General features: G+C 44.6%; 1 protein-coding gene and 1 long non-coding RNA gene across 3 annotated transcripts in view; one reads left to right on the plus strand and one right to left on the minus strand.

The window, feature by feature from the left end:
• Window positions 1-24,021, minus strand: part of LOC141575699 (uncharacterized) — a 31,864-nt gene extending 7,843 nt beyond the window's left edge. Inside the window, exons 1-6 of the long non-coding RNA XR_012503412.1 lie at window positions 23,676-24,021; window positions 14,234-14,399; window positions 8,270-8,369; window positions 5,819-6,001; window positions 4,139-4,695; window positions 2,637-2,754 (exon numbers count right to left, since the gene is read on the minus strand). This is a non-coding gene — a long non-coding RNA (uncharacterized LOC141575699). The remainder of the gene's footprint in view (window positions 1-2,636; window positions 2,755-4,138; window positions 4,696-5,818; window positions 6,002-8,269; window positions 8,370-14,233; window positions 14,400-23,675) is intronic.
• Window positions 1-27,193, plus strand: part of ANXA10 (annexin A10) — a 51,355-nt gene extending 24,162 nt beyond the window's left edge. For both annotated transcript variants that reach the window (XM_010960585.3, XM_045520804.2), the window contains 10 exons: window positions 728-822; window positions 10,790-10,903; window positions 12,279-12,369; window positions 13,503-13,582; window positions 19,668-19,721; window positions 19,807-19,900; window positions 20,556-20,651; window positions 22,502-22,560; window positions 24,840-24,962; window positions 26,906-27,193. In XM_010960585.3, coding sequence (XP_010958887.3) covers window positions 728-822; window positions 10,790-10,903; window positions 12,279-12,369; window positions 13,503-13,582; window positions 19,668-19,721; window positions 19,807-19,900; window positions 20,556-20,651; window positions 22,502-22,560; window positions 24,840-24,962; window positions 26,906-26,974 — 875 coding nt within the window. In that variant the 3' untranslated portion in view covers window positions 26,975-27,193. The remainder of the gene's footprint in view (window positions 1-727; window positions 823-10,789; window positions 10,904-12,278; window positions 12,370-13,502; window positions 13,583-19,667; window positions 19,722-19,806; window positions 19,901-20,555; window positions 20,652-22,501; window positions 22,561-24,839; window positions 24,963-26,905) is intronic.
• The last annotated feature ends 251 nt before the right edge of the window (window positions 27,194-27,444 follow it).

The following is a 27,444-nucleotide window of genomic DNA, read 5'->3' on the forward strand; positions in this document are numbered from 1 at the left end:
AGAAAGGCATTTCTGGGCTGTAAAACTGGCAGGTGGTTGAGAGAAGGTTTACATCTCAAAGGAGTAAAGAGAATTCACACTGCAAGGTTTCCAAAGTAAATGCTCCCTGAAAAAAAAAAAAAAAGAAAAACAAAAAACAAACAAAACCCAAGAGCCTGTCACCAGGAAAGCCTGTCTGCATGGTGGCCGGGCCACAGGAAGCGCTGAGGACTTCCTGGTCAGTCGGCCACGACCACAGTTACAGCTAGGTTCACCTGGATCACTTGTGCACTCAGCGGGAGCCTCTGTTCTGAGAGGCACCCCCACCCTCAGGAGGGGCACACCCCCATCCTTTCACAGCCCCCCTCCCTACTCTTCCTCCTCCTGGAGGGTGACCCACAGCAGGGATTTTTGTCTGAAAGTCCGCTGAGTTGCATCCCTCTTGCTGTGAAGTGAGAAGGATGCTACGGCCACTGAGACACAAATCAGCTTGAAGCCCAGGGAAGCCTTAGTTGGTACCCTGTGTTTCTATTGGATCTTTTTAAAGGGGAAGTCTGTAGACACAAGGAGAGGTGGGAGGAAGCTTAGTCCAGCAGGGGCTGCCCTGCAATTCACCTTTTAGTTGGAACCGCTCCCTGCTTTACAGCATCACCGGGACCGCCCCCGTGCTGGTTCTGATCCACAGAGGACGGGCTTTCCTGGCTACGGAGCAGCACCCCTACAACTTTCCTATTACGCTGTTTTCCAGACTGTGACAAGGACCTGCTGCTGGACATTCTGACGCAGCGCAGCGGCGCGCAGAGGCAGGTGATCGCCGAGGCCTACCAGGGCATGTGCGGCCGGGTAAGTGCCATGCCCCGCCCGCTTCCAGGCCAACTCCTGGGAGCAGGTGGCGCCACCCTCTCAGCCTCAGATCGCAAAGATGTCCATGGCACCATGTGTCAGAAACGGCTCCTGTGCCCCTAGCCTGTTAGGGAAGGTGGGAAAGTAGTGCACCCAAGTGTCTGCGTGTGACGCGTGGTCCACACTCAGAGATGCCACAGCCCTTTCTCAGAAGCCGTCCCGCTTCATAAAGTGACAGTTATGGCCCTGCACCCCCCAGCCGTCCAATTAGGCTAAAAAGGAGGATCTTTTCCTGCAGTTTCCCTCAGGTCCTCACCTCAACCACCGCGACCTCTCTACCAGCTTTCCTTCTCCCACACACAGTTCAAACAATCAGGGTGAAAACAGTTCCCGGCAATAAAACAATCCTGAGTGCTTTAAAGTCCTTTAAACAATCCTGAGTTTACACCCCAATTTCAAACCATCCAAGATTTCTCTCTTTTGACATGCGCTTAAACCACAGATTCAGAACAAAGACTCTCTGGGCCAAAATGACTGGAAACAGCAATCAATTTGTCAACCGAGCATTAGGACAAAACACTGTCAGAAAACATTCTCTACAGCATTGGTCTCACTGACACTTACACCATCTCTAAACCTCTGAGCAACCACAACACCCGAAATAAATGCAGCCCTCTGCTCCAGAGTGAACTGCTAACCACAGGCCCCACTGCTGGAGAGACAAGCTGACCTCAGCCAGAGAAGGAAGCTGAGGCGCTTTTTCCTCCACGTAACGTAACACTGCTATGTCTTCTCACATTCCTAGGGCACCAGCACTGGTTTTCTTTCGAAAGAGAACGTAAAACTATCAATGTAGCAACACTAGCTGTCTAATTCTGTTTTACTGTGCATACTGCTCTGAGAGGTCATTTTCAGTACTCTTTTTAACCCAAAGGATTACATACACCTGGGCTTTTTATAAATTAGGTTAACTCAGGTTAAAGCTTTACTTTATCAGTCTCCATAAAATTACCCTAAAACAGACGGAGACAATTTCAACACTAGGGAATCTGACGTCCAGGACACAATGGACCCTCCAGGGAAGCGGCCTTCATCACATGCTAGGGTCTGGGAGGTGGTCATTTCCCCCTTGAGGGTGACCCAGGCCTGGGAGAAGCCTGGGGAGGTCGGTGGTACCAAGTAGGGGTCCCTGTCCTCTGAAACATCCCTCCTCCCCAACTCAGTCCACGTGGCGCCCAGATTGACGCAGAAACTCCCATCCCAGGATGCAGCCCCAGTCCCTGCCTTTCGGGTACCCTGACCCCCGCACAGAAGCCAGATGAGTCCAAATCTGAAGGCCCATGTCCCCACTTGAATCCCCAAGTGTTAATCTGGATTCCCCTCACAGACACCCATCTGTGCACGAGTGAAACCCACATGCCCCGTGTGCCCCCAGTCCCCGGTCCATCTCCTCGGTGCACCTCCAGCACGCACCACTTCCCGCCCCATCCGCTGCCTCCCAGGGGAAGGGGTGCCTGGTAGTTCTGCCAACTCACCGCTGACACCCAGAGTCTGCCCGGTGCTCTGTGGTCTTCAGGGCCGGACCTGTGCACGCAGGCCACCCCAATGCACACCCCCTGCACCATGGCCCCCGATGCTCACCTGCTACTCCGCATCCTCTCCCGCTGCCCCCTCTTCTCCCGCTGCCTCCTCCTCTCCTGACTCCCTGTGGACCCATCACCCCCCCACCGCCGCCCTGGGCAGGTCCACTCAGGGGCACCCGCCCCGTAACCATGCTGACCTCCCTCCCTGCCAGGTGTGCAGGTTTGTCTTACCTCCTGCTCCTAGACCAGCACCTCCTGGAAGCAGGACCAGGTTACCCACTGCAATCTGTCCAGAGTCCAGCCCTGGTCTGACACGGAGAAGCACTGCATTTATAGAATTCTACTCTACCTTAAAAAAAAAAAAGGAAAAAAATCCCTTTATTATCCACTTCATAGTTAAAATGAATATTCACAAATAGCCCAAATTTCCCTTTTCCCTCACTCCTTGCCCAGGCCGCTCCCAGGTCATCCTGCCTGACTCCTGAGGGCTCCTTGACCGCCCCACTGCTCATGTTCAGTTATTCCTTCCACCTGGGCAAGGTGTAGCTTCTGCTGCCCTTCCCTGTGTGTGGGAGCCTGCAGATTCCCTGCAGGTTGGTCACTGAGATCTTTCTCTCTTATGAACACGAACAGTCAAGATGAGACGGCATTATTTTCTATACCGCTGAGTAAGGGACAATTCCCAGCACGCGCCACAAATACGTTATTTAATAGTTTACGTGAGTGAAAAGTTGCTGAATCCCACCAGCAGCCTCCCTGAACTGAAGCTGGAATTGTCCCTAGACTCAGGGGAAAGCCCTCGGACCACCTGGGGCCGACACACTGACCAGGGGAAGGAACAAGGTGGTGCAGACCTCCCAGCCCAGCAGGACGGGCTGCAGAGGGGCTGTCGTACCCCTGCGCGGGGGATCAGGCTGACTCCCGGTCAGTGCCGGTGAGGCACAGACTCACACTGAAGCAACCCGTCTCCTCAGCTCCCATCTGGGCAGGCACGACCAGCTCAGAGCCACCCCAGCAGCTGCCGCTCATCAAGCCCTGGGTGCTGGCTACGTGATGGAGCGTCGAGGCCCACGCGCCCCAAATCCCACAGCACGAGGCCATCTGACCCTGAATCACGTCTTCCCAGCATCCCCTCAGTGTGGGCCGCTGTACAGTGAGCAACCCCAGGCTGACCCGGGCAGTGGCCGCTCTGCTGGCCCCGCGTGACCGGCCAGGCTTGGTTCCGGGTCAGCTCTGGGGGGCTGGATCCAACTGCCCTGTTCAAGGTGTCACCTGCCCGGGGCTCCTTCCAGGACCCACTCCCCTTGCTTCTCTCCCTGACGCCACTGCCGTCTCACAGCTCACATGATTCACTCACAGGTGATAACCATGACTCAATCCCACACCTCCTCCAGAACTCAGACCCCACAGGGGAGGGGTCTGTTCACTCACAGTCCCAGCACTCACAACTGGGGTGGGCACAGGGCTGGGTGTGGCAGGCTGAACTGTCCCCCAGGATGTACATGTTACCACCCTAACACCCAGTGGGACTGTGTTTGGAGGTGGGCCTTGATGGAAGGGATTAAAGTTCAGTGAGATCACAAGAGGGGGCCCTGATCCAGTAGGACCAGGGTCCTGCTAAGAACAGGATGAGAGCTCAGGGTGGGGAGGGGGGTATTTACAGAGGAGATCACGTGAGGACACAGGTAGGGGGCGGCCTCTTTACCCGGAAGAGATACCTCACTAGGAATCACCTGCCAGTAACTGATCTCGGGCTCCTGGTTCCAGGCTATGAGAAACCACGTTTCTGTTGTTCAGATCCCAGTCAGTCTGGGTGCTCTGGTTGGCGGTGCTCTGTGGTTGGTGGTATTTCCTAATCTGTGGTGCTCTGAGGTCCGTGGTGTTCTGCAGTCAGTGGTGCTCTGTGGTTGGCAGTGCTCTCTGGTCGATGGTGCTCTGTGGTCGGTGGTGCTCTGTGGTTGGTGGTATTTTCTGATCCGTGGTGCTCTGAGGTCTGTGGTGTTCTGCAGTCAGTGGTGCTCTGTGGTTGGCAGTGCTCTGTGGTCCATGGTGCTCTGTGGTTGGCAGTGCTCTGTGGTCAGTGGTGCTCTCTGGTCAGTGTTCTGTACTCAGTGGTGCTCTGTGGTCGACGGTTCTCTGTGGTCCGTGGTGCTCTGTGGTCAGTGGTGCTTTCTGGTCGGTGGTGCTCTCTGGTCGGTGGTGCTGTCTGGTTGGTGTTCTGTGGTCAGCAGTGCTCTGTGGTTGGCGGAGCTCTGTCACAGGGGCCCAGCAGACCGACTCGGCCGGTACTCTGTAAAGAGATGTGAACATTGAGAAGTTCAAGCTCACTCTTCATACATTTTGTTTTCATAACACTTTTTTTTCCTATTACCTATCAGCTTCATGGTTAAAATTCGTGACCTTGAAACACGAGCACATCTAGGAGAGGCAGGCTAGGAACCGCCTTACCTAGTGAGACATGGAACTGCCATGTCGCTAGCACCAGGAAAAGACTTTTTCTCTTCTCTTCAGTCCTCACTTGTTTTGAAGTGAGGGGGTGGATGGTGTGTTCATGTCAACAGCTGAAATTAACTATAGTTTATCACAGGTCGATTTTATAAGCATGGATTAAATAATGTAAAATGGTACAACCACCTACCTTACCTTTCAAATGTAAAATGACTTAAATATACTCCTTTGGGTGAAACTGGGAACTTAACCACCAGGAAAAATAATTTATAATTTCAAAAAGATTTTCTATTGAATCACGCAAAGTTTTATAACTTCAGAAAGCCCCTGTGTCTGTTACAGCTTCAACAATTATTTCTCCTTGAAATAACATACAATCTATACCGGGGACAGAGGTAAGGAGGAGAAAGGAAATCAATTACTGCTGAAGCCAGGGCTCACCAGGCTTCAAACCCCTCTCTAAACCACTCCCATCTGCAATAACTAATGGTTCCCATTTCCCTTAAATCCTTATAATGCTTCTTAGGTTTTGACTAATCTTATGAAAGTCAATGAAATCTCCTTGTGGTACTTCTGAGCACGTCAGTCCTGAAGTACTAACACGCCTAGGAAGTGGCTGATTAGAGAATTACTTTATTCATTTGCTTGTAAAATTATCATGTCCCCAGCACCAGTAACAGATGAATGATAGTAACAATGTAATACACAGCATCTTTTCGTAATTGTTTTACATTTCATTTTCTTCTTCTTTGAAAATAACCCTTTATATTCTTTGTGTACTTTGCTTTCAGTACCTTGTCATTCACTTATTGATTTGTAGGGTTCTTTTTTAATATAATTTAGACATTAACCATTTCTTGCGTATAGAGTGAAAATGTTTTCTCCACATATATGGGTTCATTTCATACTACGCTGTACCATCAGCGTCAGGAGCCGTGAAGGATGTGAGACTTTGATACACTTACAAGACAGCTACGATGACAGTGGTTCTTGTGGAAAGCAGGAGACTCCGGGGCAAAGACAAGACAGTCTACCACTCAGTGACAGGGGCAGCCAGAGAGTCAGAGCTTTTGCACCTGTTTTCCAAGCCTCAACTCCACAGGTGGATGAAGAGATGACTGGATGACCTGCACGTGCAGTGGGTGGCTCTGCAGCAGAGAATCACAAGGTGGAAAACGTGACACAGACCATGGGCAGAGGGCAGTGCCCATGTGGAGGACCAGCCCTGCCTCTGACACTAGTCACTGGACAGACGTCCTGGGAAACATGCTGTTGGCGCCTCGCTCTGCATCACCTTCAGAAACGTGAGACCCACACAGAGTGTCTCCCAACATCACCCCTCATCCTGTGCCCCCTTCACTCCTGACAATCTTTCTTCTATGACTGCACCAATCCCTAAGCCCCTCCAAGTATTCCGACCCACAAAAGTTGAGGCCAAATCCATCAAATTGGCTCACACAGCACTGAATAGTTGAAGGACTCCAACAGTGACAGGGAAGTCAGCTTGCAGTACTCACTCCCCCAGGCCCCGCCCAGTGAGATGAGCAAATACCAAACCATCAGGGCTTGTCCTAGAAAGCTGGTGGATCTTCTCTCCTAAGACTAAAATGAGGAATTACATTGATTTTTCAAGTGTAAACTGCTTGCATTCCTGCAATAAATCCTCCTTGGTCATTATGTGCCATTCTTTTTAACAAATTTTAAGTATTGATGGATTTGATTTACAGATATTTGAAAAAATATATACATATATATATATGTATAGGCATATAGGCATCTGTGTTCACAAGGGACATCCACATGCAATTTTCTTTGCTTGTGAAGTTTTTTTTTCTTTTTTTTTTGGTGTCAGGACAATGCTAGCCACATAAAAAAAATGGAGGTCTTTCATCTGCTATCTTCTACAAGATTGTGTGTAACACTGACTTTACTTCTGCTTTAAATGTTTCATAGATTTTATCAAGTGATTCCATCTGGGTCTAGAGGTTAAAGAGGGTAGGTTAATTATGAATTCAATTTTTAAAATTAATATAAAGAAATTGAGGTTGAGTTTGAAATTCTGCTTGAGTTTACTTCTCGGTTGCTAATTTGCATCTGTCACGGAATCGAGCCATTCCAGCTGGAGTTTCAGACTCAGCAGCACACGTGCTCCCTTTGAGGTCTGCAGGAGCTGTGTGTGTCATGTTCGTGTCCAGTATTGCTATTTTGTGCTTTCTCTCTTTTTTCTCATCAGTCTGATTAGAATTTTGTTAACATTACTCATCTTCTCAGAAAATCAGGTTTTGATCAATTTTCTATTTCACTGATATCTGATCATACCACCCTCATTTCCTTCTTATACTGGGATTTAATTTACTCTTCTTATTCTAGTTTTTTGAGGTGGAAGATCATACCATTGATTTTTATGTTTCTCTTCTAATATACACATTTAAACTAAAATGTATCTTCAAGCAATGTTGTAGCTGCATCTCACAACAAATTTTGAGACTTGTATTTTCACCCTCATTAAATTAAAAGTATTTTTTAAATCCCTCGTGATTTATTCTTTGAGATTTGAATCATATAGAAGTGCATTTTTAAATTTCCAAATATTTGGGATTCATCCGATGTATTTTTATTATTAGTTTGAAGTTAGTTTTGTTGTAGCAAAAGGATAAATTCACAGAGAGGTGCATGACATGCCTTAATGAAGAAAACGTCTCAGTCACGTGCTGTTCCAACTCTGCAAGGTCCTCACTGTTGGCAAGAATGTCAATGCGTGTCTAGCCAGAGAGAGAGATTTTGAGGAATTAATCACAGATTTTGGAGACTGACAAGCCCAAATCCACAAGTAGGCCACAGTTTGGAGACTCAGAGAGGTTCCAAGGGCCATCTGCTGGCAGAATTCTGGAGGGAAAGTTTTTGCCTAATAAAGTCTTCAGCTGTTTGGATGAGGCCCACCTATATTGGGGAGGGTAGTTTGCTTTACTCAGGGTTAATCATCCAAAAAAAATACCTTCACAGAAATATTTAGAAGAATGTTTGACCAAGTGTCTGGGTACTTGACCCAGCCATTGACACAGAAATTAACCATCATGAATAGCTTCTGAATGCCCATCACAAGACTGTATGTCCTTCCTTGTCCGACCACGTCCCAAGTACCTAATCCTCTATGTCCATTCTGGTCTCTTATCTGAATCCTTCTAACCCTCTTGAACTACTGCTTTAAGATATTATACTGCAAAAAATGGCATTCAAATCCTTAGAAAGCACTGGCTCATGTTTTCACTGAGGTTACGTCCGGGTCTATGAGATGGGAATCCTGAAAACATAGATCTTGTGTTGTTTTCCTCCAGCACTCACCACCAGGTCTGGGAAACAGCAGAATACCTGTTGAATCATTGCCACCTTGCGTCCAAAAAGAGGTACTGACTCACCTGTGCAGGAGAACGCAGCTCAAGGGTCTGTGTCTGCTTTATTGGTGCAATTGCCCCAAGCCCGGAAGAGCCTCTGTCTTGTCATAGCAGCTCCAGGACTCTGCGGTAAAGGAAACAGGAATGGTCAGTGGTGAATGAGGAGGGAAGCAACTGGAACACGAGCTCCAGGAAGAGAAGACCATGTGCTTCCTGTACACACTGGATGCATCTGCACGACTCTGGACATCTATTAACCACTCATTAAATGAACTGCCTTGACCTGGCAAAAATTCCAGATTCTCTGTGTCACCAGCTGCCACTTCATGGATGAATGCTTGCATCTGCTAAAAAAGAAAACCCACAGTCTAGGAAAGGAGCTGTCAGATGATACTAAATGAAATGAAAATTGGGACTATTTTGTTTTTACTGGCATCTTTCACTTGAATTACATTACAGAACCACTTCAGAAATAAAACATTGCATATTTTTAAGCAAAACTGAGTGTACTCCAGTCTCTTCAGCAAATGGTGTTGGGAAAACTGGACAGCAGCATGTAAAACAATGAAGCTAGAACACCCCCTTACACCATACACAAAAATAAACTCAAAATGGATCAAAGACTTCAACATAAGACAAGATGCAATAAACCTCCTAGAGGAAAATATTGGCAAAATATTATCTGACATACATCTCAAAAATGTTCTCCTAGAACAGTCTACTCAAGCAATAGAAATAAAAGCAAGAATAAACAAATGAGACCTAATGAAACTTACAAGCTTCTGCACAGCAAAGGAAACCATAAGTAAAACAAAAAGACAACCTATGGAATGGGAGAAATTTTTGCAAATGAAACCAACAAAGGCTTAATCTCCAGAATATATAAGCAGCTCATACAACTTAACAAGAAAAAATAAACAACCCAATCCAAAAATGGGCAGAAGACCTAAACAAGCAATTCTCCAAGGAAGACATACAAATGATCAATAGGCACACGAAAAAATGCTCAATATCACTAATTATCAGAGAAATGCAAATCAGAACTACAATGAGATATCACCTCACACCAGTCAGAATGGCCATCATTCAAAAATCCACAAATGACAAATGCTGGAGAGGTTGTCGAGAAAAGGGAACCCTCTTACACTGCTGGTGGGAATGCAGTTTGGTGCAGCCACTGTGGAAAACAGTATGGAGATTCCTCAAAAGACTAGGAATAGACTTACCGTATGACCCAGGAATCCCGCTCCTGGGCATATATCCAGAAGGAACCCTACTTCAGGATGACACCTGCACCCCAATATTCATAGCAGCATTATTTACAATAACCAAGACATGGAAACAGCCTAAATGTCCATCAACAGATGACTGGATAAACAAGAGGTGGTATATTTATACAATGGAATACTAATCAGCCATAAAAACCAACAACATAACGCCATTTGCAGCAACATGGATGCTCCTGGAGAATGTCATTCTAAGTGAAGTAAGCCAGAAAGAGAAAGAAAAATACCGTATGAGATCACTCATATGTGGAATCGAAAAAAAAAAAAAGCATAAATACAAAACAGAAATAGACTCACAGACATAGAATACAAACTTGTGGTTGCCAAGGGGGCGGGGGGTGGGAAGAGATAGACTGGGATTTCAAAATTGTAGAATAGATAAACAAGATTATACTGTATAACACAGGGAAATATATACAAGATCTTATGGTAGCTCACAGAGAAAAAAATGTGACAATGAATATATATATATATATATATGTTCATGTAAAACTGAAAAATTGTGCTGAACACTGGAATTTGACACAACATTGTAAACTGATTATAAATCAATAAAAAATGTTAAAAAAAAAGTGTACTCTATACATTTGACGAGAAATGGTAAATTTTAAACATCTTTCAGATACCTCTGTAACCCTACAAAAACTAAATTTAGCATGTTTAGCCTGCTTTTACATGTGTATTTCAAGGACTAAAATCCAGCATGCTTCTTTTTCTTTTTAGGTGTTTAACTTTCAATATTTTCACTAAATGCATTAATGTGACTCTTTGAAGAAAGTTCTAAGATGACTTAATTCACTTATAGAAGCTTTTTGGCAGCAGTGTAGCCAGGAAGTCTTTGCTAAAAGCACTGCCACAATGATAAAATAAAATAAGATGCATACTTTCTTTGAGGACTAATGCTTCATTAATTCCACACAAGGAAACTAAGAATTCCCAACTCAAATGCTTTCAGGGTTTAACTTTTATTTATTTTCACAATGAGAGCAGAAGAGGGCCTGGGCTGGGATTGTGGGAATTAGTTCTATGTCTGTATGACTAGAGTCCATACAGATGACGTCTCATGCAGAGATGTGAGCAAATCTCACGTCCATCCTCTTGTGTGATCCACGTGTACATGTGTGAACAAAACCAGACTTGCTACTGTGCAAAATGACACAGAAAAGGAAATCTTACCAGAAAACTTTGTGCAATTAGCCCATTTCTCTTGCAAAATTGGTAAGTGATGTAATGAAAGTATTCGTTTTTCTCTCCACAGGATCTGCTTGGTGACCTGAAGGAGAAGCTTTCAGGTCACTTCAAGGACGTCATGGTCGGCCTCATGTACCCCCCACCGTCCTATGATGCCCACGAGCTCTGGCACGCCATGAAGGTAGAGGTCAGATGCAAAAATACACCTGCAACAGGTGCAGGCTGATGTCTCAGTAGAGCGGGACCTGCCCTGTGATGGTGCTACCTTTGATCACGGAGGGGAGGGGAGATCTGAGCAAAGAAGAAATGAAGAAAATGCTGGGGGTGGGGGTGGTTGTCAGGAAAGGGGCCTCCAGGGTCCAGGGTGGGAACTGCTGGTTCTCCTGCTGCACAAACTCAGACCCACTCTGGGCTCCCAGAAGGAAAGAGCAGGTAAGCTTCCTTATTTATTATTATTTATGCAGATCTGTCTCTCCAGGAGGGCTTCAAACACAAGGGGAGAAATGTTGTCAGTCATGTGAATCTCTTCACATCATTGCACACACACTGGGCTCATTAAGGACTGAGTTGGTAATACTGAGTCAGAGACAAAGTACAGGTGACATCTCTGTTTATCTCTGCCACCCTAAGATGGCACCCTTTACAAAAACTACTGCTCAAAGGTAACACAATTTTACTTCTGAAGGATTAGAATAATTCTTTCTTACCAGAAATTCATTTCCATGAAATAAATGGACTGCAGATTTGTTAGAGATTTGTTGGCGAGGGCTGAGGGACAAGAGGCTTTTTCCATCTTTCCAAATGCTGACATTAAACACCTGCAGAGCTATTGAAATCGTTCCACTGCGTTGTCTGCCAATGACCAGATTACCAGTCTGTGAACAACGTGTGACAAGAAAAGGGAAAGGCAAAAAATTTAGGGAACCTGGATTCTGGCCATCACAGTTGTGGATCAGAGTTGGCATTGTATACAAGTCAAATGAATGTCAACTAATCATTTTTTTAAGTTGCATACGTCAATCCCTACATCTTGCAAAATTATGTGACTAAAAACTAGAAGAAGAAAGTCATGTTACTGTTTAGATGAGACTTTAATTTTACCAGTGTCTCATCGAACGGTAAGGATTTCTGAAGCTTTCTGAAAAAGCTCTATTGTTTTTAAAATCACTATCGGAGAAGAGTATGTGCCTATGGCAGGAAGAACCATAGAAAGTTCCCGGTCCAAATATGTAGGCAAATGGTATGAAATTCCACAGCTGGGGAGAGGCGGGGAGAGGTCTCTGAACCATACCTGGGAAATCAGGAGACCCAAAATCAAATTCCAGCTTTTCCAAGAACTGATATCCTGGCAGGAAAAAAATCCGTAAGTCAGTGTCATGAGCATTGTTTAAACATCTTTTCCCACATTATTCAGAAATATTTATAGGTAAATATTTGTGTTAATACCTTTTCCTCCACCTTCTCTCAGAACACCAGGGGTGCGGTACCCCTTCACTGCTGGGGGCACCGTCACCCCCAGCCCAGATGCCATGACACTCCTCTTGCTGTCTTCCTAGGGCGCAGGCACAGAGGAGAACTGCCTCATTGATATACTGGCTTCAAGAACAAACGGAGAAATCTTCCAGATGCGAGAAGCCTACTATATGCGTAAGGAAATACACGTGTTCATATGTTTTATCCACAGATAAACTTTGTATTTTTCAAATAACACACAAAATATCCCAGTTTATGTATTTTAAAGAACTTTCTAAGACATGTGTGTGTGAAATATCACTCACTCCAGACCAGCTAGGTCACTAAGTAAAGCGGATGATTAGGGGACTCAAGTGAAACCACTGCCTAGACAGGCAAGTTAAGGGAACTTTCCAGGAAAGGTTTCTAGGCGGTGAGTGTTTCACTAGGACAGCAAGTGCCCAGCACAACGGCTGAGGGACAGCTTATCTCTTACCCCAGAGGGACCAGGTCTACAGACAGAATGAAGCCAAGTGTGGTGCTGGCTCAGCAAATTCCACAAAGATGGGCAGCAACTTCCCTTCAGGTAAACCTTACAGTGACTGTGCCCTGCCTCAAAATCAGACGTTTAACAGCTGGGAAGTAGAAAGGTTAACTATTTCCATTTTCAAAAAAGGTTTAATCCCTTAAGTTCCACTGCATCGTACGTGACCACTGAATATCAAGAAAACATTCCAGACAATCAGCTCGACTGAACTCAAACAAAAACAAGACTTTCCCAAGGAGAGTAAAGGACCCTTCACGGAATCTGTTAAGATGACACTAAGACTTGGGAAAGTGCAGGGCTGAGCAGCAGTCCAAGGAAAAGAATGCGTAATTCTGAATTTTAACAATTACAGAATGTCAAATGATTCTCAAGGTTTTTCCATTTTGGAATAAAGATAGAATTTTTTTAAAGAAAAGAGACCAGGGCCTGTGTTACCCTTTAGGTGTCAGATTTCTTGGGTGGACTGTTTTTTGTTTTCATTTCCTTGTCTCTCATTACAGTTTTTGGGTTTTTGTGTGTGTGGTGGGGGTAATTAGGTTTATTTATGTATTTACTGGGGATTGAACCCAGGACCTCACTCATGTTAAGCATGTGCTCCACCACTTGAGCTATACCGTCCCCTCAGGAACCACTGACAGTAAAAGACAAGGAAATGTCAGCAGATTGGCTGTATCTCCTCACTGTGCTCGCACAATGGGGACGCAGCACTGACTTTTTCCGGCGCGCTGGGATGTGGGTCTGCAATAAATCATCCCTTCAACATGGCCGTTTTCTTCCCCAGAATACAGCAGTGACCTTCAAGAGGACATTTACTCAGAGACCTCAGGACACTTCAGAGACACGCTCGTGAACTTGGTCCAGGTAGGGAATTCCAGAATTTACACCAATTTTGCACCATTTAAAAATAGCTATACTTCTTTTTCACAACACAGGGCAGAAAACTCCACTTTACTCCAGTTCAACAGTAAATTCCATACACTAACAATTACTGAACGCCAGCTACATTCAAGGCACTATGACAGAAACGAGGGCTGAATACAGACAAGCAAATATAAGACACCATCTCTGCTCTCAAAACAATCTGCTATCAGTAAAATGATTCCAATTCGAGACAAGCACATAAATCACTATACAGCAAGAGGGAGTTAAGACTTAAAACATTACAGCTGCAGTTGGCAGAGTGAGAAAAGCATCTCTAAGGCCCCAGGACCCCAAATCCCAAACCCCAGGACCCTGGGATTCCGGGACCCCAGGACCCCGGACCCCAGACCCCAGGACCCCGGATCCCAGGACCCCAGACCCCAGGACCCTAGACCCCCGGACCGCAGCTAAGCAGTCAGAGTTACAGATGAAAGTATAAGACACGGGAAGCCAGGAGCCTCCCTTATGGCTTTACATTAAGAGAATCTAATTTATTAAAGATAAAACTAGCTTTCCCTTCTTATGATATCTTTATTGCTACCATTCCGTTCTTCTCCTTGAATTTGCATTGATCAGGTCAACTTGACGCACCTTCAGTATCTTCGGAAGTGATGGAGGAAATAGGGAGAGCACTTGGCAGGAGGAGGGGCCTGAGTTTTGGTGAGGAAAGCTGCAACAGCCCTCTGTCGTCACTCTGACGGTCTGACTGGCCGTCTTCCCGCAGGGAGAGCAGTGGATGGAATTCTTGATGCACCAGCTAAAGTTATAGAACAAAAGAAAACAAGGGAACATTCAGGTCAGGAAAAAATACAGAAAACTTCAGAGGAAAGCCAACAGCCCCATTACAAATCCATGTGCTGCATCTTAATATCAAACAAGTATTTATTTCCTTCGTATCTAAACAGTAACTTATTTCAATTGATTGAAGAAAATGTAAGTTTTCTAATAGGACAAAAAGCATATTTTGCGAGGACTAGTTTGCATTTCACTGGGACGACATCACAGTCCAGCCTCCCCTTCTACCGAATTCGGCTTCGTTTCTCCCCCCACCTAGGTGCAATATGCCTGCTGTTCTCCATCTCAGAGTCAGCCTCCCCAGGGAGCCCAGGGCTGCCCCTCCCTGCGCAGCTCAGGCAGGCTGCATGGCTCCCAACATCCCAGGTCTGCTGGAGGAGAGGCTATGGTGAAATCAGCCTGGTACAGTCACCTCCAGCCCCACTGGGTTCCACTCCCTTCTCCTTCCATTTGGTAAAAAGCCAATGATCAGCACTCAAAGAGCCTCTCAGAATCCCTGCACCTCTTTAACGCTGAGCTACAAACCACCTAAAACTAACTGACACCTAGAATCAGGATCACAGTGCATTTTTACACAGCAGACATTCTTATATTTTAGGGAAAAGCATAGCTCTGAAAATTAAACATGGGAAAAAATAAATCACAAGGAGAAAAAAATCCATGAACAATATCTTCCCCTGATGTAATAGAGCAATCAGTCTTACAACTGCAGTTCCTTTTTCCTGAAATTAGACCATAATGCTTTACTTTTGATAGATTGTATATGGGAGGGTGTGTATTTGTATAGATAATGTCATCTGTATAGACATACATTATTTTAAAATAATACACAACAACTTGTTTTATCACTGGATTTTACCTAATTTTGATCATGACTTTACAGGATAAAGTGTTACTTCTTAAGTTCAATTTCTGGAGTTGTGTGTTAAGTATGTGCATGTTTGTGCATGTGTGTGTTTAACCTGAAATAGCTTTTCAGTGCCGTGAAGCTGCCCTTTCAACACAGAACACCAGAAATGAGGGTGGACAGAGATCTAGACTTTATAAGGAGCCGAGGAAATTAACAAAGTTTACTTAAAGATCATGTATTTATAAGATTTCACAGCATATTTCCCTTAAAATATAAAACACACTTTCTGAGTATAAAATAGTACATATTTCATAGAAATTATTTAACCCGTAAAAGAAAATGGAAGTAAACTTATAAGAACATATCTTAGTATAATCTCCTTTGATAATAATCTTTTTTGAAGATCAGAAGTTCCATATAATGCTTGGTACAATGTATAATTTCTCATAGATATTAAATATTTTGAAGATTTCCCACTGACTTCTGACTTCTGCATTAATGGCTCTTCATTTTAGAACTGCTGGTTTAGGATCTGGATCAGTGAATTTAGAAGACTGGAAAAAGATGTAAAGTGAATTAGGGAACTGAAGAGGTCCATCACTTCTCCAGACTACTACCTGTGGTGTGCACCATTTCAGAGAATCTGTCCAGAAATCTCAAAAAAAGGAAGTGGAATTCCTTACTACAGGGTTGTGAAACTTTAGAGTTGATGGTTCCAATCAGATAACTGAGGGCACTGTGCTGCCGGGCACCCAAGTCTACCCTCTCTTTGAGATCCTTCTTCTTTCTGCCCTAGTCCCTCCCTATAGATGACGGCTCGGTGATAGGTAACAGATGATACATGACAGATAGAAAGAAGACACACAGATAGACAGACAGACAGACAGACAGAAGGTAGGTAGGTAGGTAGATAGATACATAGATAGATGTAGACAGATACTCTGTAAAACAAACAGGTATATGTCCTTAAATCTTTTCCTCTTGGCTCTGTCATATGTCACTTGTATGTCCTTGGGGTTATCATTCAGCTTTCTCGAGATTCCAGAGATTTACTCTGTAAATTCAGGGATGTGGACCATTTCTCTGTCAGTTCCCCCCCAGTACATAGTTATACTCACATCCTCCTCCTCCCCCCTCTGCATCTTCTTTCAGAATCAAAGGAAAGACTGTCCCCAGCTTTCTTCTTTTTGTCATCATGAACGTTCAGACACACCTCTTTTTGTGAATTCACAGAGGCTGAGAGGATTGGAAGCTTTAGGGTATTTATGAAATGTGAAGTGTTTAAATTAGTCATATTTTCCAGGAAAGAGGAGGTTTTACTTAATCTATAAAGTGTTTTCCAACAGAGCTATTTCTAATGAGAAAATGAGTGAACTGGAATGCATTCTTGAAAACTAAGGCCCGCAGTCAAACCACACTTCCTGTGGGCTTTTATTCAACCAGATTCACAGGAGATCACATTGTCTGTCCATTAAGGAGAAGTCTGTCACTTAGAGATTAATTAATCCGTGTGTGCAGACCACACTGGGGATGACAAGTGTTCTCATAGAAACGACAGAGACTGTCCCCGCCTGGCTGTCAGGAGTCTCCCTCTGACCGTCCTAGATTTAGGCAGTGAGGCCTCCGAGTGTCACAGCCTTCTGTCTGTCCACCCGCAGGGGTCATCCGTAGTCACTTTATCTGCTCCACATGGTTTCAGATGCATCTTAATTCCATTAATTATTCCATTCATATTTTCATTTTGCCCCAGACACAAACTCTCATCTGTGCCATTTCTCCAGAATTCACATCAGTTACACGGACCATGCCGCTGTCTTAGGGTTTTCACATGACGGGATCAGCCTGACCCTGCCTTGGTGGAGAAAACAAAATCACAAGTTAACCGATTCACATTTTTTTTACAATTTACTGGTCTGCTCCAAGTGCTTTTGGCAATTAACAGCACAAAAAAGTAGAGATGGGCAGTATTTCACGTTAAACATCCAAAAAGCCTATCTTTCCCCAAAATTTCCGATACACAGAACTGCAGAAAATTCTTAAATATCTCACAAACTCTGCAGGGGTACATGTTGACTGAGCTATATAGCTTGACTGGAAATCACTAAAAATTCAATGATCCAGAAAATCTTCCTGTTTCTACTAACTCATCTTTAAAGTTACGACCTAAAACTTACATCTAAACTTACCATCTGAAAATTCCTTCTTTAACTTTCCTTCATTTAGTTTTGATTCAGTGGGCGTTTATCCAAAGGTGACAACATGCCAAGGGCAGTTCTGGATGACTGGGAGTCATCAGAAGAGACAACGGCCCCAGTCTTAAGAAGCCTGCATTCTAGCGGGGGGACATGAACAACTGAGGAGGAATCTAATAAAGGTGCATGGCAGAGAATGCTACAAGGTGACGGAGGGTACGGCAGGGCAGGCGCGGGGTCAGGAGGTCTTGGTCTGGGCCTCATGGGTCAGTTACAACGGCATACAGGCTGCTCAGGACAAATCCCACTGAGAAGAGACTTAAGCAGGGATGTGATTAAGCAGTGAGTCAGCAAATGAGCAGGTGTGGCAGGGCCTTCCAGCCAAGGGATGAGCTAGAGAAAAAGTGCAAGGCGAGGGGCCAGCGGCTGGGCCTGTGGGGGCCCATGCTCAGTACAGGTAGACGAGGGTGGGAGAGTAGCTGGTGGTGCAATTAGGTGGAATCTGCAGCCATCATGAGGACCTGGCTATCACGCTGTGTGAGCTGGGGAGCGAGGTCATCACTGGGCTTTGCGGAAAGGTGTGACGTGAGCTGATGCTTTAAAATATTCGCAGGAGATGCCGCAACGAGGAAAAACTAGAGAGGGGGGTGGCTGCAGCAGGCCGTGTGGGGGCTGAATCAGCAGGAAAGCCGCTAGAATGTCCACTGGCCCCAAAGGCCAGCCCTGGTGGTGACAGGAAGCGTCTCCAGGTCGTGGGCAGCAGGGGTAAAAAAACCCCTTAATAGTTAATCCAATACAGAAAATCGAACCAATACAATCACTGGAACAGTCAGCGTGAGAACATGTCCGATCTCATTTATGTGCCTGCTGAGCTGAATTGTCAACAGTGAGACTTCTGGCTCTCCCCTCTCCTCCTCTCTAGGGGGATCCTTGGGGGACAGGGTGTGTGTGTGTGTGTGTGTCTCTGTGTGTGTGTGTGTGTCTCTGTGTGTGTGTGTCTGTGTGTGTGTGTCTCTGTGTGTGTGTGTGTCAGTGTCCTCAGAGCATCAAGATACTTTCTACACCCTTGCTCATCCTGGCCATGGAATGACAACCGTGTTGGCTGCCAAATGTGCAGCTGGTTAATTCGTAGTCCTTTATCCGCCTCCTTTTGGTCAGAACCAAGTAACCTCGTGGTCTGGCCTCACCTGTGGACTCACTGGAGCTGAAGAAGCCCCCTAACATCCAGCTGTGTCTCCCACACAATTCTAGCCAACGTGGTCCATCACATAGCCCTCAGCTGCTGGACCAGTCTGCCCACTGTGGTCAGGAACAACTCCGTCTGTCAAGCTCCCCACCAGCTGCTCAGCCAGCAGCCTCGTTACCCCAACAGTCTGGGCCGTGCGTGCTGCTTCTGGCTGAGATGACTCAGGAGGGCAGTATTCAGCGCTCCCTCGGCCGGTCTTGCTGTGTCACAGCTCATTTCCAGAGTCTAAAAAGACAACAGGAGGAGGGCCCACTGTGCTCTCAGGGTTCTTTCAACAAATTTGTTTTTAAAAAGCATTTCCTCCAGCTCTTGACCCAAAAGGAAGGCTAAATGAACTGTCTGATCATGTCTCTCTCACCTCTTTCTCCCAGCTTTGTCCTCATGCCTCAGGGGCCTGAGGGTCCTGCATGAGCGAGCCCTCCTTCTCTCCTCTTTGAAATGACATCTCTTAAGTCAACTTGGCCATGTTGGTCCTTCATATGATAAAGAAGCAGGAATGAAATAAATGTAAAAAACACTCTCACCCCCTAAAATCTGGATTTTATGATTATTTCACTGTTGCATGTATCTGATGTTACAAGTCAGAGGGGGAATATTAACCCACACTTTCTCCCTACACTCTCTCTCTAACCACGTTAAACCCCGTCTCTCCCACCTGGCCAGGCAGTGGACAGTACAGCATAGGGAGCTGGAAAAGTGAAAAACCTGTCACTGCCTTTAAAAGATGACCTGGGCTGCAAAGAAAAAATAAAACCCAAAGTACCCTCACTTTTTAAAGACCTATATTTCATGAAGTATTCAAGAAACACAGGCTAACCTGACTGCTGATGGAACCTTCTTAGGAACTTTCAGGGTGTTTGCTTCAAAGGATTCTGCCCCGACAGTCCCACGTGGTTGTCAACTAGAGACTCTCATAGAGGGAACCCTGTGCTTGTTTCACAGGGAACCAGGGAGGAAGGATATGCCGACCCCGCCGTGGCTGCCCAGGACGCCGTGGTAAACAGAACCCGCTCTGCGAGTGACTGCCAGACCTCGTCCAGAGGGGCGGCGGGACGCCACCTCACGCTGTGCGCCCTTCCAGGTGCTGTGGGAAGCCTGTCAGCAGAGGACCGGGGAGCACAAGACGCTGCTGCAAGTGATTCTGTGCACCAAGAGCTACCAACAGCTGTGGCTGGGTAACTGCCTCGGTCCCTTTCAACTGCCCCCTGAGTATAGCATAACAAGCGAGTAGGTAATGGGGAAAAAAGGAGGTTCTATGTATAAACAGAGGAAAGCCAGTCATCTCAGAGGTGCTTGCTTTGAGTTGTGTTTATACACACATGCCTCATCTAATAGCACTGCTAAGGAATGAAGTTTCCCTGTAATTGTATTTTTCCAATAATTGATTTATACGACCTTTAAACACTAAACCGTCTAAAGCCATCTCTGTTTTTGATGGAGAGCGACTCCCCTGTGTCAGCTATTTCCCCACTGGCTGTGCTGTACGTTGTCTTAGGAAGAACACGGCAAACACAGTGCAACCAGCCCTAAAAGCCAAGTCATGATCGCTGAGGTTGCGATTTACACGAAGTTGCCTTATTGGTCTTATAAGTGCTTTGTCTGACTTTCCCCAAACTGCTGTACCTTTCTGCTTCCCTTATTTTTAAAAATACTTTGTTTTCCTCTACTCTATATCACACACAAAAGTCTGTAGAAATTTTTAAAAGATGACCTACTCCAACCAACCCCCCCATACCTTATCTGCCTTACCGTGTATGAACAATCTAATCAATGTTTGTATTTTAAATTCATATTACTTATAAAATCTCCTTTGATATCAATTTGTTGAAGTTTTCCAGGAATTTCAAAATATTTCTGGGCAAGACATAGTAGATGCTATAAATGAATGTTATGACGGCTACTTTCAAGAGCTGCTGGTGGCAATTGGTAAGTAGTAATTTATTTGGCAGAACACACATTGATTAGCGCTGACTGAATTAGAGATGCAAGCATAAGCTCTTGAGTCACTCAAAACTCCCCTGAATTTAATTATTTAGAAGGGATGTTAACTCTGTAGAGGAACAAATACATCAACTACACTCAACTGGGAGGCTGATAAATTTCCTGAACTAATGCCCTTTAACAGCTGGTCCAACTTTCATACTAGGAAACCTAGAATTCTCAGGTCGTTGGGATCTCACACCTTTAAATTCATTTATATCTACCAGCTTCCATTCCCCTGTCAAAGAGCAGATACATGCTAACAATACGGCTTCCTTTTCTCCAAGACAAAAAGTTTTTGGTCACCGTCTTCAATAAACTTGCCTGCAGGGGTGAGTCCTACCGTAAAAAACTTACTGCGTTGTTACTTAGCAGTGATTTCAGCAGGCTATTGTGAGAAAGGCAAACCTCCCATCCTTCCTAAGTGGGAAGATGGACCCTCCAAAGCAGGGAAGGCAGGGGCTGCGGTCCACAAATCCAGTGCCAAGCTCCGCCTCATGCTGGGGCTGACCGCACGCCTTGCGGGGGCTGTAGACTCAGGCTCTTTGTGCTGTCTCCCCAGAGTAGCCTTCACTTCGCCCGGATTAAGAACACTCATGTATTTTTTGCGTACATGAATATTGCGGCTTTCCATCCTTTAAACAGCATGGACAGATGTGGGCAGGCGGCAAGATGAGAGTACCTGTCCTTTAGCTCCTGAAGGAGTTCTAACCCAGGGTTCCATAAAGAGGGTTTGGTGGTCTCTGTGAACTCCCTAAAATAATGTACAAAACTAGTTGGCAGCCGAGATACGAGGAGAACCCACACCGTCTGACTCTCGAGACAGCCCCTTCTGTGCAGACCAGGGCCACGGACAGGGCAGTGGGCAAGAGAGAGGAGAGCTGGACGTCAGAAATACCAGAGCACTTCCATCTGCTTGCTCACTTGTTCATTCAGGAAACGTTTCCCACGGACCTGCTGTTTGGGTCACTGAAATGGAACAGGGGAAACAACAACAAACACGGGGGCCAGTCCATGTCCTCAGGGGGCCTCGAGGTGCCTTTGGGGCTCACGCCACCTACAGATCCCACCACACAGACATGGTCCCACCTCCTCCGGCATCCTCTGCACTGCAGGGACATCACTGTCGTGATGATTGTGTTCTGCCTGGAAGTTCCAGCCTCGCAAACATTACTTACTAACTCACGTACTTACTCGATAAACACTGGATGTCCCCAGTCACCAACTAACCCCATCAACCCTCGACCGGGCTCGAGCCGTCCTAACGCCGTGGTGGTTGGATTAGATGACTTCTGACATGGGCCAGACCGCTTATGGTCCATGCAGTTTCTCCTTGGGAGACCTCAGGTCTACTCACAAGTCCACAAGGGACTAAAAACACTGTCTGGGAAGACACACATTTGCCCGGGACTAAGACACATTGAAGTCCAAGATAATCTATGATAGTGGTGGTAACCTGGTCCCTTTGAAGCTCCTTTTAGTTTTCAGAGGAAGAGGACACCTTCACTGGGCTGCAGAAAGGAGCTGAGAGTTCCGAGAGGCAGAGCTGGACTGTGAAAACCTGACCGAATCCTTACAATGTGGTTGCTTTGTATTTTGATACGAGTTATGCTCTTACCACTGTTCTAAGTGTGGACATTTTGATTCAACGTACAGTAAGGGCTCCCACGAACAACTCACAGAATACCACTCCTCCAGGATTGTAACCGGAAAAAAAAAGTGTCCTGTTTCTCAGATTTTGAAGAAAACAGGTACTGGCACTCTCCAACTTTCTTCTTCTCTCTGATTTTTCTTAGTTCTCTGTGTCCGAGACAAACCAGCCTATTTTGCATACAGACTATACAGTGCAATCCACGTAAGTACGACCCACGTATTTTAAACAGTTCTCCAGAAGTCGTGTCTACTTTCTCAAAGTACTAGTTTTACTTTAGTCATTTAAATGGGGACTCCCATGTTTGAACTTGGATGCAAATATATTAATTCTAAAGAAAATACACTCAAGTGAAAAAATGACACCCATCAAATAAAAATAATGGTCTGCTTTCTGTACCCAACAGAGGTACCACAGAAGTGTGCTTCCTCAGGGCCTGTCTCCCCCACCTGCTTCAGCGTTTCTTAGCATCTGAAGGCACTCAAAACCAAACACTTCTATAGCTCTCCAAAGACCCCACCTCATACTCAGGCAATTTCGAAACACATGGTCTCCAGCAGAAACTGTCAAAATGTTACAGATTCTCAGTAAGAAGTAGCTACCTTCCTCAAGTTGAAAAACACAAAATATGAGCAGTTATTTTTAAAGTGTTATTTTAAAAAAATACTTAAAAAGCGACAGCTAGACAGCAGTAAACTCTAAGCTATTCTTGTAATTAAGTGAGACCGTTTCTAGTTTTGGGTGATAGTCAATCACACATCCTTTGGTGCCTGAGACCAGCATGCATCTCCCATAATGTGCAGCCAACATACTTAGAGAAAGAGAAGGTCTGATGAAAATCATCAAACATGTCACAGCCCTGAAAACTCAGTGAGAATCATTAAAAACAATTCAGGAGGACCGTCATTATATTAGAGTGCTTTATGCTCGAAGTAATTTTTAAAACCAACTTCTCAGAGAGCCACCAGGCTTGGATAACAAGCTAATTGTCAAGAATATTTTATATATATATATATATTTTTTTAAATTGATGTACAAGTAGTTTTTAAAATTTATGTACAAGTATTTTTAATTTATGGGCAAGAACCTGTCCTCAGAACAGAGGAAGAAGATCAGTGCTCACAGTCCTCTGCTTCTTCTTATTCTGTTTCCAAGGGAAAAGCTGATTTGATTAAATGCATTATTTAAAAGTGTACTGGGCAAGGTGGTTGGAGGACTTCAACCGTTTCCTTGTCCAGCAACAGAGTAAAGCTTCACTCGTGAAGGACCTTTGGAAAATAATCACATAACCAATTATGCCCACAGTTAGGGCCACTTACCCTGGTAATAGATAAAAACTGTCCTCCTGCTGCGCATCAATGCAGAAAGGCAGGTCTGTGTTCTCCCAAGTGGTCTGAAGGTACAGAGGCCTGTGTGCCCCAGGAATCAAAGTGTCCACGTACCAGGACCAAGTATCAGTCGAGAGCTCTTTGCCAGCCCTGACCAAATACAATCTCTGTTTTCCTCTAGTGCACTCTTAGCAAATGATACACAACTTAAATACGGACACTTGGTGAGATCATTCATTTTAGTCACTTCCAATTATGGAAAGTTTGTTAGGTCTACACCCAAACATTCAGACATCAAAACTTAGCTTATGACAAATGAACCCATTTACAAAACAGAAACAGACTCAGAGACATAGAGAACAAACTTATGGTTATTGGGGGAAAGGGGTGGGAAGGGGTAAATTAGGAGTTTGGGATCAGCAGACACTAACTACTATATATAAAACAGACAAACAACAAGGTCCTACTATTTAGCACAAGGAGCTATATTCAATACCTTGTAACAACCTACAATGAAAAATAATATGAAAAGGAATATATGTATGTATATGTATGACTGAAACATTATGCTGTACACCAGAAATAGATGCAACACTGTAAACTGACTAGACCTCAATTAAAAAAAGAAAATTGTAAAAAAAAAAAAAACAGCTTCCGGTTCCTACCGGGTGTCACCTTCACTCCCTATGAACAGTTTGCACTTGTTTGTGAAGCCGTGTTCTTTCCAGAGCTGGTACATAGACACTGATTTTTCAGTGTTTGTGGTTAAATCAGCAAACATTTCAAGTACCCAGAATTCTTATTTGTACAATTTTCAACACTAAGCCGACTACAAAATCAATATGCAACAACTGCTGTCTCACTTACACATCAGTGTCCCTGTGACAGAGCTGGGACCCATCCCCAAAGTCACAGGAAGAATCTGCACCTAGAAGGAACACACATCAGATTCGCGTGTTGTAAGGCAGAGGCGAGGAGACCCTGGGAAGGCTGACAAGGCTGTGAGGGGGAGGTCCCTGCAGATGAGGCCAGCACCACAGCTCTGGCCCTGGACAAGGACAGGAGCAAAGGCCACAGGAAAGGGGATGGGCCAATTTTAGACAGATTACAGTATGGTTTCCTCACTGTCTTTCTTGCCTTTGCTGCGTCTCTTAGGACTTTGGTTTCCATAATAAAACCGTGATCAGGATTATAATCGCCAGAAGTGAAATAGACCTGATGACCATAAGGAAACGGTACAAAGAGAGATACGGGAAGTCCCTCTTTCATGATATCAAAGTAAGTCTCCTGCACGTGGTTTATTTTCACCTATGTCTGACCCTTTCTGAAACTGAAATAAGAGCTTTAACTTAAATACCGTCGTGTTGGACTCTATCAAGTATTCTGGTGGGGACTGCCTACGTTAGTGCATGACCAGGTGAGGAAATCCCTTCGCCCCAGTGACCAAACTTTGTCCTCTTCGACGTGTTTTAAGCAAAAGTCACCGATGCGGTCATGTGAATACTCACCCCCAATCTTGTAATGCTGCTTTACGAGCTAAATTCCAAGTGTGATCATCATCAGGCTGGACGGGCTCTGCAGCAGGACCACACTCACTGTGAAGGGGCTTCTGAGAGCAGCCCTCCTTCTTGCTGTCGCAGACACAGGGCAGCCACTCAGATCCCCCATATCAGTGGTTTATAGCAATTCTGCACACACCTTGAAGGGCAAAGAAGCAACAACTCAGAAGAAAACAGCCCAGTTTCCTCATTCTGGCACATCTAAACTTTGCCCTGGATTTTGACAAATTTAGCAAAAAATGATCAGAAATATGGGGACCATCTATGTAATTCTGGGCACTCAACGGAAAACAAAAATGTTTGACCCCCTGTTCAAAAAAGTATGGAGACCTTCAAGACAGTCCCCATAGCACATGAAACCAGGCACGGGCCCTGGGACTGGACCTAAACTCACATTCTGCACGGAGCCAAGTCCGGTGACCCTGTCCACATTGTTTCCGTTAATTTTCACTTGCATAAAATGGCTTTTTAGTTTATTGAGAGAACCAGAAGAAACTCAATAACCCAAGGACCAAGAGAACACAAAACCCAGAACCCCCTGCAGGCCCTCAGGCAGCTGAAGTAGTTCCCAAGAGGAAGAAATGATGGAGCAGGGAAGAGAAGCGTAACTCCTTTGTCTCTGAGAAAACTCTCCTTACATCCACTTCAGACCCTTAACTTTCAGGGATGATAAACACTTCTCATTGAGAAATCCATGTCAGAACTCATTTTCTAAATGAATAAACTAGGTCTAATACATATACAGTGATTAACCACAGCCACCTCAAAATCTACTAATATTTACATGTAACTAATGCAACTTTACTATGTGCATTTAAAGCAGGGAATTGTAATTACACGGCTTTGTGTAAGAGAACATTAATATGATAGTTGAATTCTAACAAAGATAGGTTTTATAATTCCTTTTATGTATTACTATTATTTTTGGAAAAACTTACAGATTATAGAAAATCATAAAAAGACTAAAATTTCCCTAATTCTCCACCACAGATAACCTGTAATAAAATTTTGTTGTAGGTGTTTTCTGTCCTTTTAAAAATATATGTAAACATTAATATGTTTTACTACTTAAGAAATATTTGTATTAAATCATGGTATCCCACTGTGTAAGTTGTAAAGTACATAAACTACCCCCATATGTTACATATTTTTACTTTTTCACTACTATATATAATATTATGGTGTATGTTTTAGAGCATAAATCTCGTGCTTATAAGTAACTGATAACTACTTCCTTAGGCTAGATTCCTTGAAGTGGAATTACCACATTAAAGAGTATAAACATTTTTAAGCCATTTGAGGCATACTGTCCAATCTGCCCTCCAGACACCACACAGACTATAACAATAGTATCAGGACACCTCTTTCCAAAGTTGAGGAGAAAATTTAATTCTGCTGTTAAGTTATTCTTCTTACAAATACACATCAGAGTTTAATCAACTTTATATAAACCCATTCCACTGACCGCAACTCTCATTGTTTTCCAATAACCTCCACTGGAACTAGTTCTCAGGACACATTAAATCATTAGGTGAAAAAACACACAGTTTCTGAAACACTGACAGCCTGTGGTCTCTCACACTGCAGCCTGGAGGAATGATGTTTCTTTTTAAAGACACTATGACACCGTATTTCAAATGCATCATATTTTCTTCTTTTCAGAATTTCGCTTCTGGGCATTACGAGAAAGCTCTCCTAGCCCTCTGTGCTGGGGATGCCGAGGACTACTGAGCACAGGGAGGAGGATCCGGAGGACCACACTCCCACAGACACCAAAACGCAGACTGTGTGCCTGATCTGCACTGTTGGCAGCATTACAACAACACTATGGAATCATGTTTTCTTATCTTTAAAATTATTCTAAGCCAAAGAAAACCTATTGATAAAAATACATGAGACTGGATTTGCACATACTATCTAATCGTTAAACTGTATGTAATGGGATAATAAAAGGAATTATTGCATTGAAAAATGTTTTATTTAAATGGGAACCTTCAGTTTCCTATAACGACTGAGTCTTCTTACGGCGGTCCCAGCGTGCTGTGGGAGACCAAGGGGAACGCAGACACTTCAAGACTCAGCACAAATGCAGTAAAGCTAAGTGAACATCTAAAGCTCCTTTAAAGGAAAATAAAGACACAGAACAGAAAAGTACAGCCAGACATGTGCTCCTCAAGGTCAGGTGTGTAAGGGACTTAGAT

Source organism: Camelus bactrianus, chromosome 31, assembly GCF_048773025.1.
Source record: "Camelus bactrianus isolate YW-2024 breed Bactrian camel chromosome 31, ASM4877302v1, whole genome shotgun sequence".
NCBI classification, from domain to species: Eukaryota; Metazoa; Chordata; class Mammalia; order Artiodactyla; family Camelidae; genus Camelus; species Camelus bactrianus.